General features: G+C 40.2%; 1 protein-coding gene and 1 long non-coding RNA gene across 3 annotated transcripts in view; both read right to left on the bottom strand.

The window, feature by feature from the left end:
- LOC113924531 overlaps positions 1-15694 on the bottom strand; it is an 87244-nt gene extending 71550 nt beyond the window's left edge. The window contains exons 1-2 of one of the 2 annotated variants that reach the window (XR_004819910.1): positions 15040-15694; positions 14578-14643 (exon numbers count right to left, since the gene is read on the bottom strand). This is a non-coding gene — a long non-coding RNA (uncharacterized LOC113924531). Of the gene's footprint in view, positions 1-14577 lie in introns of both variants that reach the window. The other variant, XR_003520700.2, reaches the window with a different exon arrangement.
- XKR6 (XK related 6) overlaps positions 1-18276 on the bottom strand; it is a 320586-nt gene extending 302310 nt beyond the window's left edge. The window contains 8 exon segments of the mRNA XM_027598424.2: positions 15727-15806; positions 15808-15843; positions 15845-15922; positions 15924-16073; positions 16075-16245; positions 16247-16398; positions 16401-16431; positions 16433-18276. Of these exon segments, the coding sequence (XP_027454225.2) occupies positions 15727-15806; positions 15808-15843; positions 15845-15922; positions 15924-16073; positions 16075-16245; positions 16247-16398; positions 16401-16431; positions 16433-16501 (767 nt within the window). The 5' untranslated portion in view covers positions 16502-18276.
- Positions 18277-19102: the final 826 nt, after the last annotated feature.

The following is a 19102-nucleotide window of genomic DNA, read 5'->3' as shown; positions in this document are numbered from 1 at the left end:
CGCTCTCTCTTCTCTAAAATAAATAAATCTTTAAAAAAAAGAAAGAATACCAGAAAATGTAACCTAAATAACATTTGGAATTAACCGAATAAATATCTTAAAACAGATGACTGTTAGACCTTCAATACTAGAGTAATGGGTCCTATCTTTAAAATATTTTATGGCTTTCAATAAGAACTTATAAAACATAGTGACATGCTTCAATGAAAACATTTTAGTTTGAGTTTTACATTGAATCATATTTAGATGCCTCAACAACTTTGTAAGGAATTTTTAGATAATTTTAATCCATCCCCAGTGGTTAACAAATAGAACCTAGAATTTTACTAATATAAAGGCTTAACATAAAATTCCAAATTAAGTATTAATTTTACACATATATTTAGGTCTCTACAATTAACAGATGAAAGACAAGTGACTTTCAGGGGTACTTACAGGGGAACAGTGCCCAAAAAAGGTCCCCAAATTGGCGGGAAATGGATTTTTTCAAGTTATATCAGCTGTGCTCACGTATCAAGATCCCAAACTGTTCTAAATCAGATGAACTATTTTTTTTACATTACATTTTTATTTTTTTATGTTACATTTTTTAAATTTATTATGTTATGTTAATCCCCATACAGATAAACTATTTTTTAAAACTTGAAACACTGACAAGGGTTAGATATAGGGCCACCACATTTTTTATTTAGTTTATGAGGGCCATTTTTGCCTCAATTAAATTTCACGTGAAAAAACATTATTTAAAACTCTCGTCATATTATTTCATTATATTTCAATTTAGTGTATTTAGTATGGATCACACTTAAAATGTCTGAACTTAGTTATTTTTAAAGATTAATTTAAATAGTTACTTATTTTACCTGACCAATTGAGTTGGCCTGTTTCTATATGACCCTCAGGCTAAGGATAGTTTTTACATTTTTAAAGGGTACAAAGAGACAGAGGCCTGATATGGCTCACAAATCCTAAAATATTGAATTAAAACATAAATCAAAGTTCTAAAAAGAAATTCTCTCTTCTATACTTTAATCAATAGTAATTTACATCACACACACACACACACACACACACACACACACACACACACACACCATTAATCTGAAGAATACCTGGTTTAAGCATAAAATTCTTTCTTTCTGAGTCTGTGCACCCAAATGTAAGCTGCTTCTTCTGAGGTACAAAGCTGTTGCCTGGGCAGGACTACATTTCCCAGCCTCCCCTGATCTGGTTACAGTCTCAGGGCTAGCTCTTCACAATGGACTGTCAGCACAAGTGCTGTGTGTCACTTCAAGGTAGAACTTCTGGGAAGGAATTATGCTGTCTCCATATTCTCTTTTCTTTCACTGGCTGAATGCTGAGAGGGTTGAGTCCCTAAAGGATGTCAAAGCCACTATCAGTCAGGACCACCCACAGGAGACAATACATCTCTACTGGGTTAAACCACTGAAATTTTTGTTACTACAGTTACTGAGGAAACAAGCTGTAACAGTCACTAACATAAATGTTGTATATTTGCTGCCTTTCACATTTAACTAACTTCTACTTAATTTGGAAATTCTCCCAATCATCCTTTAAAAAAAAAAAAACAAACAACTCTGAAAACAGAATGTTTATACTGTGGAAAGCCCTCTGTTTACTCTAGCCATCAGTCTTTTCCTTGACAACTGGTCACTGTTGCTCCCTCTTCTGTTTACTGAATGCTCTGATGAATTTTAATTTAAGAGCCCACTATAACCACATCTCAAATGAACCAAAATTTAAAAACATTCCTGCTCCACATGTGTAGTTCAAATGATGCGGCATTGAGACATTACCAGATTCCATCCAATGACTATATTACAGAAGCAGGAATTTCAAAAGGGATTAAAATAGCCCCGCTTCACTTCTTTATTGTATGTAAGGGCCAACAAAGCATGAGAAGGGTAATAAATTTCACTTAACCTTGAAACACTGGTATCGAGAAATTTCCAAAACAGTAGAACCTTGGTATTTTCAAGAGCTGCATCTTGGCACCGTCAGATTCAAAAATATGTCAGTAATGGCAAAATGCCTGCTTCCGTAGCATGGATTCCGTCACACGTGACTGGCAAAATGGGAACGACAACAGTGTAATGGGAAAGTAGTGTTGGTTCATGAGTGATTCTTCCCAGCAGGTTAATGTTTTGAAGCTATCAAGGGCAAGATTTTTCACAAATAATGAGAAAAACGTGGAAGGAAAAACAAAATGAAGACCTTTAAGAAAACTGGTGAGACTCTTACCAAAGTCTTACCTTCCTTTGGAACCAACAGTGGTGGTTGCTTCAGCGGCTTCAGTACCCACCATGCTCACCACTACACCTTGTGATGCGGTGAACACACATGAAGGTTACATCTTCCATCAGAGCTTTAATTATGATGAAACTGGCCTCCAGCAGAAGCCAGTAGCTACAAGAAATCTACATATCCAAGAAAAACATGTCCCAAAACAAGGCCGAGAATCAACTTGGTGTGGAGTACAAATGTCACCCATACTACTGTGCTGGTGTTTTTTATCTGGGCTGCCATTGTTTTTGTTAGTGCTCTGGTTACAAAGTTCCATAGTTTTAAGTAGTCTAGCCTTAAGCCTATTTTCTCCACAGTTGCTAGTTTTAGTGTGTGAATTTTTGCAGAATGAGAGGTTTTTCAGTAACGTATATATCACGTTACATTAGATATGAGCGTATCACTAATTGAGAGAGTGAACTGCACATGCCAAGCAAACAGGCAAAATGACACAATCCAACTTCATGGCACCCCCATTTGAAACCCTTTAACATGCCTGGCAAATACCATCTCATTAAAAAACTACCTAAAAATTCTGTGGGCCCTAACAGGGAAAAACCACAAATACAGTCCACAAATGCTATAAATATATTCCAACTCTCTATTTTTCCAAATTTACAATGTAATTGCTTTTAACTTCAGCTTTGTTTTAAACAACTTTTGTTTAATCTGCAAACAGAGTAATAAATCCTTTGGTTAGCTTCTCTATTCTTCCAATCCAAAGGTACACCATCACCTACTAGGTCTAAGCAAAACCATCTGAAATTGTTTAAACTTTGAAATATAATTTCCTTTTTAGAAGGCATAATCTTTTCTTCAGAGTCAACTTTGATGAAAACTGCCTTAAAGGCAAAATGGCAGCATCCTACATAGACAAGGCTCTTTAAGAACTACTATATAGTTGACTACTATTTAGTTGACTACTCCCACTTGCAACAACTCCAACCAAGCAAAATGACAGATTTGGGAGTTTTTGCTCATTTTGATCCAAATCAGAGGATCTAGTCAGGTCTACACCATGCCTGCCCATATACTCTGTGTCCCATCTCTGTCAGCCATTGCCTCCCCTAGGACTTCTGACCCCAAACTTCCCAGTTACAAGGAGCCTGAGTTTTCTCACCACTGCCACAGTGCATTCCTAGATGGAGCCGAAGGGATGTTATTTAGGTATGTGCAGATTTAGGTGTCCTCGTTCACTGTACTGATATCCTACCAACATGGGGTGACAGAGTAAAATACTATAGGACCCCTTCCTATCCCCTCCCCTAGTTATCCACCCTCTGCCCACAAATCTATCAAGCAAAATGTAGGTTAAGTCATTTTTCTTCTCTGCTTCCTTCATTCCTGTCTCTAATGACACCCATTTAATACCTTTCAGGTCACTTCTACCCTTCGTTCACCAGTTTCTTTTTAGGAATCCTATCCTTGGTACTGATTTCAACAAACAGAACATTTCTGAGAATTTGAGACATGAAATTCACTCTGGACTGAATATCAGTCTCCCCAACACCACTCTCACCTCTCACTTCTGAAACACCAGCAGTGATAATTCACGTTAATAATGATCCAGAAGACTTCAAACCTCCAAAGAAGCTTCTGAATCAAAGGAATATTCAATTATATGCCATACAGTTTTAAAGTTAAATATATTTACAACATTCTATATCTTTAGTATATGGCAAATCCAGCTACTATTTGATTAATACACACTTTTACCAACCCATTCCAACTAAGAGTAAGGTCCAATCAGAGACTGTTTAAATACTGGTGTAATCCATTAAAATCATCATCACAGCTTCCTTTATACATTCTACCCCTCTAGTTCTGGTATGCCCGCTGCTTAAGTTTATAACAAGCTTCCCAAGTGATTCTAACAGAAACTCCTTTCCCTTGCAAACTACCACTGCAAACACTGGTAAAAAGCAGCCTATACAACGGCGGTTCTCGTCTCTGTGCACTGCTGGAGGAACCTTGTGAACACAGGGGTTTTTAAAATATAGAGATTCCAAGGCTCTCCCAGACCTACTGGATCATAATCTGTAATGGTGGTACCCAAATATCCAACTCCCAGGTGATTCCAATGCACATCCAAAGTTTAGAAACAACTGCTTTATAACCTTAGGGATCTTAAGAGCTGCTGCTCTCGGTGACCAACAGGTCACCAAGGAACCAACATACGGGTGCAGCATTAGGTGGCACCCGCAAGGATAAAGAGGGGCCAAGAGGGTGTGGCCAGCCCTACCTACATAGTCCTCTCTGTAATGTGGAGATCACAGGGATGGAAGGTGCATCTTCCCTGAGAAAGAGATTAGGGGGAAGTACAGAAAATAATTTCCTAAGGAGAAAGACCTAAGGGTACTACTCAGCTGCTCGAATCCCATTAGCAGTTACAATCAACTACCTGCCCACCCCATTCTCTGCAGAGTTTAATACATTAGACTAGAAATCAGAGGTCTCAGAGGACCTTAGCTTTACATCAAGAGGCCCCAGTGGTTCAAGAATATCATTTCTCCATTTTTCTCCATTTTCAATAAGCCAAAACAGCAAAGTCCAAAGTAAACTGCATATTTTTTGTCATCAGTGAGACCTGCCTTCAAACCTTTCTCCAGTTAGTTACCAGTAATATCAGATTAACCTCTCCAAACCCATTTCTACATCTGTAAAATGGGCCAAAAACTCATTAAAATTTAAATGAGACAGTATTTGTAAAACCAGAATTTTCAATAGAGTTTCCTTTCCTCCTTAGTAATTTCTATACCACTCCTCCACCCTCCATTAATTTTAGTCATACATACTAATAGTTTATACATACATCTGTTAGTCCTTACCTCAACTGATTGCTATTACACATGAGAAACACACGGGGCATGCTTTAATTTTGTTCCTCCAAAACTAGCATAATGCTTAAACTGTCTATTGAAAACCCATTGAAAACCCATCAGGGCCCAGATTCATACTAACTTCTTCAGGACGGATTTTTGTTTTCTTTACTCTCAAATACTGATTCCACTAGAGCGATGGCTCTCAAACTTTAAAGAAGATAAGAGGGTTGCCTGGGTGGCTCAGTGGATTAAGCATCTAACTTCAGCTCAGGTCATGATCTCAGAGTCCTGGGATGGAGCCCCGTGATGGCAGGCTCCCTACTCAGCGGGGAGTCTGCTTCTCCCTCTGCCCCTTCCCCTGCTGGTGTTCTTGCTGTCACTCTCTCTCTCAAATAAATAAATAAAATCTTTTAGAAAATAAACAAATAAATAAAAATAAAGATGGTAAGAATTACTAGGGAGCTTGTTTAAAATACAAATCCCACCTCACACCAATAATTTCATAATTGATAACAGGCAAGGATTTTCAATGACTAATGCTAGTAGGTAAAGGGTTGCTAGGAGACAGAACACTAACACCTTGCCAAACTATTACCCCACGAATTACTGATTGCAAAGGGGAAAATGTACCTTTATAGGGAAAAATCTGGCAGTCAGGATCTTAACCAGAAGATAAAACTTAGCACCACTAATAGTGCGACAAACCAGGAACATGTGCCTACTGATATAATGCAAATAAGAAATAGGAAGCAGTATTTGGGGCAAAAATACGTAGCCTGAATAAAACCAAGCACCTAGATGCACCTTCAAGTTTACCCAGACAACACACATAAGTCAGACAACACTTGAAAAAAAAACAATTAAGCAATCCAAAATATGGAACATACGAGAACTGGCCTAGACTCTGCAAAAGTCAATGTCATGAGGGGAAAAAAAAAAAAATTAAGAGAATTGTTCTAGAGTCACAGAAACAAAAGCAATGTGTGAATTTTTATTAAATCCCTGTTAGAGGGGAGAAAACCTATAAAAAAATTGTTTTGGGGACAAATAGGCAAATGTGAATATGAAGCAGCTATTACATGATTTTATAACATTATGGAATAATTACTGAATTATTGTTAATTTTCTTAGATGGCATAATGGCATTACAGCTATGTAAAATTATTCTAATTATTTAGTATTTGAAATATAGAGAGGTGCAATCTCATAACATGTTACATACACAAACACATGCCGACAAAAATATCTATGTTACTGAAACCAGGTAGATGGTAACAGGTGTTCAATACACTATCCTTTCTATTTCTCTGTATGCTTAAAAGTTTCCATAATGAAGACAAGAAAAAATACACATTCCCTGGCCCAACTCCCTAAGACTCTAATTCCTTAAACATGTAGTGTAGTAAGCCCACAAATCTGCATTTTAACTAGCCCTGGGCCTATCCTAAAATACAAGATGTTCTCTGACCACTCTGAGAAACACAGTTGAAGAACAAAGTAAGAGTCTGTCTGCTGTCTGGGAGGGCTTGGGTTAATTCTCTGCCAGCTCTATTTTATTGGCAGGCTTCCCAAGCCATGAATTTGGGATCTTCCTCACCTTTGCCATCTTTCTTCATGTGTCCAGTATATTTAAGGTGGACTGAAAAGGGGGCATAATGGTTAAAAGAGGAAGTTTCTATTTCATGTACCTATGATTCCTTGAGAGCATCTCCCCAAGGTAAACAATAATAATCAACTCTACTTCCCTTCCAGGAGTGCTGTAAAGAAAACTTGCTTATCTTTCTGTGAACTGAATATTCAAATTTCTTCCTAGAAATGGGTAATGAGCATATAGTCCATGCTCTATAAATTGATAACCAAAATAAAACAGAAATAGCATCCTCGCCATTAAAAAAAAAAAAATTTCACTCAAAAGTTTTGATTATAACAAACTAAAAAGCTTTTGTACAAAGAGGACTACATCAAACTAAAAGGCTTTTACATAGCAATGGAAACCACCAACAAAATGAAAAGGCAATAAGAGAAGATAGTCAGAAATGATATAGTCAATAAGGGGCTAACATCTAAAATATATAAAGAACTCCTACAACTTAATATTTAAAAAGATAAACAAACACTCCAATTAAAAAATAGAGGCCCTGAATAGACATTTTTCCAAAGACACACAGATGGCCAACAGGCACAGGAAAAGATGAGCAATTTCACTAATCATCAGGGAAATGCAAATTAAAACCACAATGAGATATCACCTCACGCCTGTTAGAATGGTTATTATCAAAAAGACAAGAAAAAACAAGTGTTGGTGAGGATGTGGAGAAAAGGGAACCCACATGCACTGTTGGTAGGAATGTAAATTGGTGCAGCTACTGTGGAAAACAGTATAGAGGTTCCCCCAAAGAATTAAAAACAGAAAAAAAAATTAAAAACAATTACCATATAATCCAGCAATTCCAGTTCTAGGTATGCATCCAAAGAAAACAAAAACACTACGAAACAAAAACATCTTGAAAAGACATATACATCCCTATGTTCATGAAAGGATTATTTATAATAGCCAAGATATGGAAGCAACCTAAGTATCCATCAATAGATGAATGGATAGACAAGATGTGGTGTATTACCCAGCCATAAAAAATGAAATCTTGCCATTTGTGACAACATGGATGGACCCTAAGGTATTATGCTAAGGAAGTAAGTCAATGATTTCACTTATATATGTGGAAAGTAAAAAACAAAACAGAAAAAGGGTCAGATACAGAGAACAGAGATGGATAATATAGGTGAAGGGGATTAAGAGCACAATCTTCCAGTTATAAATACATGTGACACAGAAATGTAATGTACAGCAGAGATATCAAATTATTCTGTTGTATACCTGAAATTAATGAAACACTATATGTCAATTATTCCTTGATAAAAAAGTTATTTTAAAAACTGGTATTTTGAAATAAAAGTGATATATAAGAAACTTTGTTAGCAATATGCAAAATACCTTAGGATATAGTGGTTTGTTTTAAGATGTGTTAAAATAATGTAATATGCCAAGATCTACCCACATTAAACACAAAGAAAAATCTAAAGTTGAATCTTAAGTAGAAATGTATCAATGTCATTGTAACAATATTCAGTGAGACCTCCAAGCAAAATCCAGAAATACATCTGGGGGGTGCCTGGGTGGCTCAGTCGGTTAAGTGACTGCCTTCAGCTCAGGTCATGATCCCAGGGTCCTGGGATTGAGCCCCACATCGGGTTCCCTGCTCAGTGGGAAGCCTGCTTCTCCCTCTCCCAGTCACCCTGCTTGTGTTCCCTCTCTCGCTGTCTCTCTCTCTCTCTCTCTTAAATAAATAAAAATGTTTAAAAAAACAGAAAGATAGAAAGAAAGAAATACATCTGGAACCAAAAAAGTACCTATACCTTAATCTAAGAAAAACAAAAACAAAATTCACTTAGAATTATTTCCTAAAACAGCTCACAACTGACATGGAAGCGATCATCAAAAAAAAAAAGAAAAAAAAATTACAAACACTAGTTTTTCGAAGTTAGAGAATACATACCAAATAATAAATTGCAGATGGTGATTTTGAGGTTCCTCCCCAGTAAAGAAATTAATCTTAGTAAGCAATTCAGAATACCTCCAAAATATATAACTTAGATATATGCATTGCTTTAGCTTAATCTAACAGTAAAAAATTTAAAACAGATGATTACAAAGAATGAACATTTTAAAAAGACTAATTTTAGCTGAAATTGTAAATTCACAAAATCAGCTAATAAACCAGTACAACACATTTCTCAGAAAGTCTAAACTTCAATAAATTTTAACATTAACTACAGAAAGACATAAAATGCCTCTACAGGTAGCAAAGTTATTGAAAATAATGTGTTTAGTACATCAAAATAACACATGGTAAAATTTCAAAGCAGTTCCTGGGAAATCTATACATTTTAAAATATTTTATTTGTTCTAACTAGAGCATGAAATTTTTTCTTTAAAACTTCAGAGTGCTAATATCTATAGCATAATAAACTTTTCAAAATTGAAGAGACCTTAAAGATCACTACCTTCAACTCCTCATTTGATAAATATGAGAAAATTAAGGCCAAAGATTTTTTTTGTAACTTGCAGAATGATAAACTATGATTTCTTAACTCCAGTGTTCCCTTTATACCATGCTACATATGTCTTGTCCTTTAAAAAAAAAAATCTCCAATAACAATAAATAGTGGGTTGTCTTTAATCAAATGTCAAAAGTCACTGAACTTTTTAAAATGAGGCTACATATTCATGACCTTTTTTAAATTTTAACTTTTCGAGACAAATAAGAAATCCAGAATTCTAACTAGAAGAAAACAGGTAAATAGAATTCTAACTAGAAGAAAGTAGGTAAATAGAACATCAAGGGCAGTAAGTGTTAGCCATAAACTTGTTTGCAGAGAACACTGTAAAGCAACCAGCTCAGGGTGAAAATGGCAACGACATGTAAGACACAGTTTGCAATGGTCCAGAATTTATCAGTTACATAAGCCTAACTTTAGATAAAGTTTGGAAAATCAAAGCAAATAATGTTAAAAGACAGAAATGAACTGCTTGTAACTTCTGACATGTGCCTACCAGATTTCCAGAATGCTAGACTTCTCTCATACAGAGTCTGATGCTTTGTTTCTGGATCATTCTGGAAATCCTATCCTTCATCACTAGTTGTAATGTTACTCAAAGCCTGCCATTTTTTTCATCACCTTCCCTTGAAAACTCACCATAAATGTCAAGTATTACTGTTTCTAATCTCTCAAAAATGAGAAATACTCTTCAGAGATGGCTCTCTTCATAGTCACTCTCCTTTAGGAAGTGGTTCTTTATCTAAATATGTAACTCCTCCCCTCATCATGTATTTCTGTGATTTTTCAGGTGGTGGTGGGAAGGGGAAAGGATGACTAGATGAGACAACCTTATGCTGTTATAGCTGTCCTTTTTTTTTTTCTTTGATGGAATCAAAGGGGCTTGCCCACTGCAAAATTATAAAATTATTATTCTACATTTTCCTTTAGGTTTAATACCTTCTGTTTACATCTTTAATTCTTTTAGAAGTGTTGTTTATATAACGTAGAGATCAATTCTTCCCCCATGTGGGTAGCCGTTTGCCCCAGTATCATTTGTTAAGTAACCCCTTTTCCACTCATGGATTAGAAATGCTTTATTATCTATCTGCTTAATTCCCACAAACCTGTTTATTTACTTCAGTCTTTATTCTGCTTCACTACCTATATGCCTAATTCCTCTGCCAGCCACACATTGTTCTAATTACTGACACTACAGCACATTCATTTTCTGATTTTTTCTGGTCTCAACATTTTTCAACAAGTTTTTTTGATTACACGAAAACATTTACCTTTCTCAGATCAATTTTTCTTAAGTTTACCCTCAAAAAAACCCCACTGAGTTTCTTTTGAACCAGAATGCCATTACACTTACAGATAAAATTTTAAAAATTATTTTTAAAATATTGAGATGCCATCTAGTAATAAGCAGATATATAAAGCCACCTACACACACACACACACACACACACACACACACACACATGCGCACAAATACATGTATACAATCTTCATCTTCACTGTGACTGGTACTCTGGCCCCAGACAAATGAAATTTCTTACTTCTAAGATAACATTTCCATTCCTAAATCACAAAATCTTAGAGCTAGAAGATTATAGATCACTTAGTCCAACACCTCTTGTAAGCCCAGTTACGTTTACCTCAAGCCTACTCGAGAATCATTTCAAAATTAAAATGAATATACCTTTTACATGAAACATAATCATAAAGTACTACTTGGATCACACACAAGGCAAAGAAGTGGGCTACATTTACTGAAGACTGCTTTCAATTTAGGAATCCTTTTAGAATAAGATCCATACTCAGCTCAAGGAAAAAAACAGAGTATCACAAGTACATACACTTGCAACAGCTCCAAATACTGTTTCAGACACTCATGTTTCCAAAGTAAGTCTTTTTTGTTACAGTGTGTCCAGGAACCAAACTTAATAGTACATCATTCCATTCCCAATTGTTCCATCATATTTATTAGGAACACAAATTCAACAACAATCTCCAAATGGAATAAACTGAAACAATTCTAAAAGTGTTTCTCAAGCCTGGCTGCCCATGTAATCACCTGTGGAGCTTCTAAAAATAAGCTTGCGTGGGTCCCACCCTGGGACCTTCAGTATGTTCTTTTTCTTTTTTAAAGCTATAGTAGGTTCTATTCTCAGCCAAAGTTAAGAACCACTATTCCAAAAGATTCAGCCCTTAATATGTCTAGTATCCCTATATATGGGGGGGGGAGGTGAAGAAGGAGTAATGATAAAGCATCTTCACCAGCCTAGCAACATTTGCGGCTGATTCACAGAGCTCTGTCCCTACATTATGCCAGTCTTAAAGCAGAAAAAATGGGGGGGGGGCTGGGTGGCACAGTCATTTAACCATCTGACTCTTGGTTTTGGCTCAAGTAATGATCTCAGGGTTGTGAGATCGGGCCCTGTGTAGGGCTCCATGCTCAGTGAGGAGTTTACTAAAGTTTCTCTCTCCCTCTCCCTCTGCCCCTCCTGGTGCTCCCTCCCTTCCCATCCCCCCCCCAAACCAAACAAATAAATAAATCTTTTTTTTTTTTAAAGATTTTATTTATTTATTTGAGAGAGAGAGAATGAGAGATAGAGAGCACGAGAGGGAAAAGGGTCAGAGGGAGAAGCAGACTCCCTGCCGAGCAGGGAGCCCGATGCGGGACTCGATCCCGGGACTCCAGGATCATGACCTGAGCCGAAGGCAGTCGCTTAACCAACTGAGCCACCCAGGCGCCCCACAAATAAATAAATCTTGAAGAAAATAAAAAATTGGGAAAAACAAAGTTTTTGACTGTTCATAGATGTGATGGGGCCATTATGATATGTGAAATGCCTTTTTCTTTCTTCTCCCTTGAAGGCAACCCTCCACCCCACATCTCCCAAGAGAAAGGGTGGCAGATGTTCACTTTAAAAATAGCTAATACTATTAGAATTTTACATAAATTCCTCTTTCACTTTGTGAAATAGAAGGGTATAAACACACTCATAAAAATAAATAAGAGAGATTAATGATCTGGCTGGGACATCATGACATGAGATGAAATTTCGGTCAAAGAACTGTTGCTTCACGACTGCAGGGAAGTGCCAACACACTCACCACCCTCTGAAGGTAGCATAGAAGCAAAGAAAGGCCAATACACTGAAGGAAAAAACTTAACAACAGTGCAAATATACAAACCAAATCAAACTGTTTCTAAGGTCTAACCCTCCAAGAAAATGATCACACTTTCTAATAACAACACTTTCACTAAACTGAAGCCCAGTGTGACTCATATTCCTGTTATGAGTGACTCATATATATATATATACCTTCTATCCCTGGGAAAAGCACCTGAAAAATAGAGTACATAAAGCTACACCGTAAGCTACAGCTAAGTAATTAGTGAGGGTCAAGCATGCATTAAACAGACCTTAATCACACACTAATACGCTGCAAAAGGAGGGTCATGAAACCAAATCATCCTACAGACAACTATTCTTCCATGCTCCAATTCTGGCCTAACCAAAAATATTTTCTTATATTCTGTAAACTCATTTGGTGAAACAGCTATCAAATATGCTCCATCCTGACAGGAAAGGCATCACACAGAGAAGTTTACCACCTTACTATCAAGAAAAACTAAATTCTCTTAGATGAGCACTGGGACTTGTCCAAGCAAGAGTCAGAAATTTTACGTTAAAAAAAAAAAAAGGCATGTGAAGAGACAGGTATTTGTGGTTTAGTGCAATCAGGTTTAACAAAATACAACTTTCCCAGTATCTTTTCTTAGAAATGTGGCCCAAATCAATGATATAATTCCTAGGCCTTAACCTTTCTTTCACATGACCACATAAAATAGCAAAATTTAAGTAGCAAATATAATTAAGGGAACTGTAACCCCCAAAAATCTGCAGTAAAAACTGAGATGATGTACAGTTATAAACACTGATAAGTAACTATTTGCCAAGAAATTCAAACAAAAACAAAGATAAAAATCTTTCTTTAAAGCACTTCATATGAATGATCTGCATGTAAGCCACATGCCTAGCAGGTAGTAAAGAGAAGACCCTGCTCCTGGAATATTTCAAGCAAAAGCAGCTTTCTGAAAAAAACTGACATAAATAATTCCTTCCTTAGCAAATATTTCTTTTGAAGTATAGCTATGTTGGAATAACTTAACTGAATTCAGATACCTCTGAATACTTCATACTTTCAAAACTTTATGAAATATTTAGACATATATTCTAATCTTGAAAAAAAAATTTAAACATAGTAAAATCACAGGCATCTTTTTAAAATATTTGTATGCCACTACAAATCTTGACAGTTCAATGAATATCTGGGAAACAAATATACTACCCTATTTTAAACAACTATAAAACCTAAATTTACACTTAGAATGTGCTTTTCAGTTTGTTCCAAAATCTGGACTTCTTACTTTGCCCAAATACAACTGAGATCAGCGGGGGGGAATTGTTCTGCCTACAAAATTTGTGAAACTGAACTCCATTTCATTATGTCCAAAAAGCTTACTGCTAATAAATATCTAGGATGGATTACATTAGAAACCATTCTCTCAGGAACTTTAACCTGACACCAAGATTCTGACTGCCTACACTTAGAGGAGTCGGAAGACAGGGAGAGATAGACTTTAGCTTGTTTAGAAGAAATGTAGTTACTAAATATATGCTGTTAAATTTTACTAGTATTTCAAAATCTTTCTCTTCCCCATTCTTCTTGTCCCTCTCCCCCTTCATTCTTTTGCATCTTACCAACCTGCAAGAAACCAAAAAAAGTATCCCCAGTATCAAACACACTACCTCTGATTCAATATGGATTTGGGTGTTAAGGGATGTTTTTAGATTTAAGATTTCAAATTCAAAACATGTTTCAAAATTTTACTTGACCCCAAGCTACACTCACAATTGCCAAAAGTTAATCTTTTTTTTTTCCTATTTTATCCTCCCCTTACCCCCTTCTTATAAACTTATCAGCAGGAAACCAATTATTTGCAGACAAATAAGCGGGGGGGGGGGGGGGGGGGGGGGGGGGGGAGGGGGGAGCTGCTTGGTTCAATCTAGGAAGACCAATAAACAAGCCTGGGAGCACCAGGAAAATCAAGAACCACTCACTCATCCCCCATCCTTAATCTGCATATAAATTCTACAGGACAAAGTTCTTGCACTCACTCTCATGATTTGACTTAATTCAACCGCCTGCTTTCTAAACGTTTTTATTTAAAACTGTGAAGAGAGATTTGGACAAACAATTCAAAAGACAATGAACTTTTACCTCAGTTAACCTAAGTACATCTCGGTTAACTGAAATACAGAGAACTAAAATCTCCTACCAGGTGCAGAACTCTGGGCAGTCCAGGCAAAATGTCTTCTCACAGAAGCGATGTACCTGAAGAGCTCTGTGTAATTTATCTTCAGTTAAGATTTGTTTCTCTTGCAAATGTTTACCTACAAACTCAGTTTCCAGAACACACTCAAGCTGATTTAAGTTGGAGGGCACAGATTTACCGAGATTTTAAGGGGATCATTTCCTTGGCTTAGCCAGTTAAGGTTAGTAGCCAAAAGAACATCTGCAAGTGGTTTTTGAGGGACTCACCAGGCACAGGGGAAATTTACAAAAGAGAAAAGGGCCGCAGGGCCAAGCTTGGGCTTGTGTAAACATAGATCACCTACGCGCTGGCCTGGCTACCGAAAACAATGTTCCTCCAGAATAGGTGTCCAGGTGGCTAACTGACTTGCCAGAGGTGAGAGTTAAAAACAAACGCTTACACCCACCAGACCCTACATTATTTTACCTGTCACCAAGAAAAGGGCACGTCTAATCCAGAAAAAAAAAGAGAAGGAAAAAAAAGTCGTTTTCCCTTCAAGAAGGGCAGCGGTTTGGAATCATTTGCAGGGGATGGGATTGCAGGAAGGGGGGGAGGGGGCGTGGAATAAAGGAGCGCTCAAAGGAGAGGCAGGGCCCCCCACACAGGCCACTGCGGAGAGAAGACGGGGGAAGAGGGGAAGATGTCTCACCGGGGGACAAAACCGAGTGCAAACCCGGCTGGAAGAAGGAAGGTTCCCCCCAGGAGACGAGCTGGGGTGCAGATAAAAAGCGCTAACGGCTGGTTACCTTGGGACACAGGGGAAAGGGACAACGGGAATACAAAGGTCTACAGAGATGTGAGGAAAGGAAAGGATGAGGCAGGGTCTCGGGTAAGTGCGGACCCGGGAAGAAGACAGACAAACAGCGGGGCTGGGGCCTCCCAGGGCCAAAAGGCGTGGCCAGGGATCCAGATCAAAACGATGGTCTTTTTGAGACGCCAGGGGAAGTGCGCGGCAAACCCCTCCTTCAAGACCCCGGGCCAGACCCGTCCGAGGGGCCCAACTGCGAGGCACCTCGAGGCCGGAACGCGCTCGGAGGGCTCTGGTCTCGCCCGCGGGGCCCTCCGCAGGGCCGGCTGCCCAGACCCCCGCCCCCACCCCCGCAGTGCTCTTACCTCCACACCTGCCCCATCTGCAGCAGGTGGATGACCGACTGCCAGATCCACACGGAGAGGCGGCACAGGCGCTGCGCCCCCCGGCGTGGCCGAGCCCCCCACGCCCGGGCCGCCGCGGGGCCGCGCCGTGGCCATAGCCGGCCCCCATCATGGGGGGGCCCCGGCTGCTGAGCCCCTCCACGGCGCCCAGCCCGCCCGCCCGTGTAGTCCTGCACGAACCAGCGGAAGCTCAGGCTCTGCACCAGCAGCGACGGCACAGCACGAAGAAGAGGGGTCAGCCCGAAGAAGCCGTAGTCCCCCTTGCGGTAGTAGTCGAGGGCCAGCCACAGGTCGGTGCCCACGTCCCCCGAAGAAGACCAGCAGCGCCAGCACGATCCACAGGCAGTCGAGCCACGGCCGCTCCACCTGCGGCGGCGGCGGTTGCGGTCGAGTGGCAGGCGTCGGGTGGTCGTGGTCTGCGCCGGCGGCCGCGGGCGGCTGCAGCGGCTGGTCCCCCCCGTCGGCGGCGGCGGCGGCGGCCGCTGCGGCGCGGCTTCTTGCCCAGGAGGGAGCGCAGGCAGGCGGAGCGGCAGCCCCAGTAGCACGAGGAGGTGTTGCAGCAGTGGCAGATGTGCAGCGAGCTGCTCTCGCCGGGCTCGCTGCCGTCGCCGCCGCCGCCGCAGCCGCCTCCCCGGGCTCCCCGTCCTCCTCGCCGCCGCTGCCCACCCGCCTCGTCCAGGTTGTGCAGCTGGGCGAAGCCCACCCCCACGCCACCGCCATCGGATTTCGCCGCCATCGTGACTCTCTTCCCAGCTCCGGAGGTTGGGGGGGGAGGGACGGGTGGGGGGGGGAAGAAGGCAGGGAACGGGGAGGGGGGGGAAACGAATGGAGAGGAAGGGGGGCGGGGAGGAAGCGGGGGAGCAAACGAACGAGGGGGGAGTGGGCCAGGGAACCCCCTCCGCTTCCGGGTAGTTGGCGTCACTTCCGGGCGAGCCCCCCAATCGCACGGCGCCCGCAGCTCCCCAGCCCTACCCTCCCGGCCAAGATGGCCGCCCTCCTGTGCCTCAGCTGCTGGGCGGGGGACCGGGGGGTTCTCCCCGCCAGGGCTCCCCTTCCCCTCTTCCGTTGACCCCGAAACCCATCAGGTTGACCCCTCGGCGTTTCTGAATCCCGCTGGGCCGAGTGATGCGGTCCAAAGTGATCCCTGGAGGGGGCAGTGCCAGACGTTTTGGGGTCCCCTTCCTCAGCGTCGCAGCTCACAGCTTTCCTCCTGGAGAAACGCCCCCTAACACCCTCCCGGCTGCTGGCGGAGGGGCGGGACCTCTGAGGGAAGGGGCGGAGCTAGTGCAAAGCAGGTGATTACGTGTCACTTCCGGGAGATAGGATGACCTCATTGAGTAGTTAGGCACCCCCCAACATCAAAATGGCTGTGCCTCACCTCTTTGGTTGTTTTGGGTTTGTTTTTTTTTTCCCTTTCAAAATTCTTTTACTCTTTTCTTATTTGGGGGGTCTTGAGAAATTACATAAGTCAGTTTAGATTCCCACATACAATTTACTGATTCTCACTTGTATTTGGACACCTTCCCTCCTCTGTTGACCCCCTGATTTTCTGTTACTGACGACTTTACCATCTTTAGTAATAAAGTTTCCATCATTCCCTTAAGAAAACTCCAAAGTCCAGTTAAAAGTCAGCCTATGCATCTTGAACGTCGGAGAGAAGATTGAATTGGCATTAGTGACCTTGAATATTTTCTTCATCACTGGAATGTATTTCTACCAACTTTTTTTTTAAGTACATGATTTTAAGGTTATGTGACCTTAACTTGTAAAATTCAGAACTAGCGAGGGTTTAAGCTATATCAATTACTTGTTCAAGTTATTTGAATGTGTGAAGCCTGCCTTTTAGAATTTTTTTGGTCCTAAAGCTCTATCAGTAAACATGGCTTTAAATGAGTAAAAATGTTATCAATGTGCAGTATCATTAAAACAGGTGCAAGGTATACTACTTAATCTTAAGAAATTACAAAAGCAAAGCACCACTGAGTGGATTTAAATTACAATGATCTTCTAGTGAAAGTATATTTGAAGTCAGGCAAAGCAAACTACATGGTTACAGTTGTTACTGATCAAGTGAAAGAAACATATTGAAGTTAAAAAAAGAAAAAAGAAAGTGTTTTAAATCCTGAATTCTCTCCTTAACCTCACCAGATTTTCATACTCATTTTTTCTGATTCTGTCTACTTCTCTCTTCAGTGAAACCTAAGAATACCATAATTTTCTTTGGAATGCTGAGGACAAATTAGGTAGTATTTGCACTGACGTTCTGTGGAAGAAAGGTGCCTTTGAAATTTTCAGTATTATTTTGAGGTATATGGTATTTAACACTATAGCACCTAGTTAATTGGGGTGGCAGGGCAAACAAGGATTCCATATTTTAGGACACAACTTTTCATGAGTATTTATGTCAAGGTAAATACTATAAAGACTTTATAGAAAGCACTCATAGAGGGGCACCTGGGTGGCTCAGTGGCTAAGCGTCTGCCTTCGGCTCAGGTCATGATCCCAGGGTCCCAGAATCGAGCCCTGCATCGAGCCCGCATTGAGCCCTCTGCTCGGCGGGAAGCCTGCTTCTCCTCTCCCACACCCTTGCCTGTGTTCCTCTCTCACTGTGTCTCTCTCTCTGTCAGAGAAAGAAAGAACTCATAGAGAATTTTTACCCAGCCACTGGGGAGAGAGGTGAGGGGAAAAGGGGAGAAGTAGTTCCAAAATCTACTTTTGGAAACAAGTCACATAACTGTATCCTTTTATTTCATTTTATGATTTAAGCCTCTTTGTTCCTACGGTAGTAAAACTGATAGCCGGCAGGTAAGGATACTTCCTCATGTAGGTGGCATTCTATTTCTTTTGGAATTTGAATTAATAATATTTTAGAAAGACAGATTAAGTGTAGATTAGGACTGCCTAGGTCTGGATCCCAGTTCCACTAAAATAATAATGTGAATGGTAAAAAGGAAACCAAAGGCCCAAAATGGCATCACTCTGGCCAAGTCACCAAACCAAGGCTTAATATCTGACTGCAGTTTCAACCTCCCCCAGAAATGTGGTCTTAACTAGTCAGTCAGAAATTTTCTGAGCAATACCAATAGAGTAATTTGTCACATGGACCCTCTCCATCCCCCAAAGGAATATGAAGTAATCTACCTAATAAGAACCCCTGCCCTTGCAGCTAAGGCAAAGTGACCTTGCCTGGTACAACTCATTCTTTTCTTTTGCTAGTAACTTTCTTGCCCACCCTCCTTCTATAAAAACCTTCCATTCTGTAGAACTCCTTGGAGCTCCCCTCTACTTGCTAGATGAGATGCTGCGCAATTCATGAATCATTTAATAAAACTAACTA

The sequence above is a fragment of the Zalophus californianus genome, chromosome 2 (assembly GCF_009762305.2).
Source record: "Zalophus californianus isolate mZalCal1 chromosome 2, mZalCal1.pri.v2, whole genome shotgun sequence".
Taxonomy (NCBI): domain Eukaryota; kingdom Metazoa; phylum Chordata; class Mammalia; order Carnivora; family Otariidae; genus Zalophus; species Zalophus californianus.
Note: the sequence above shows the minus strand (reverse complement) of the source record. Positions and strands in the feature narration are given on the sequence as shown.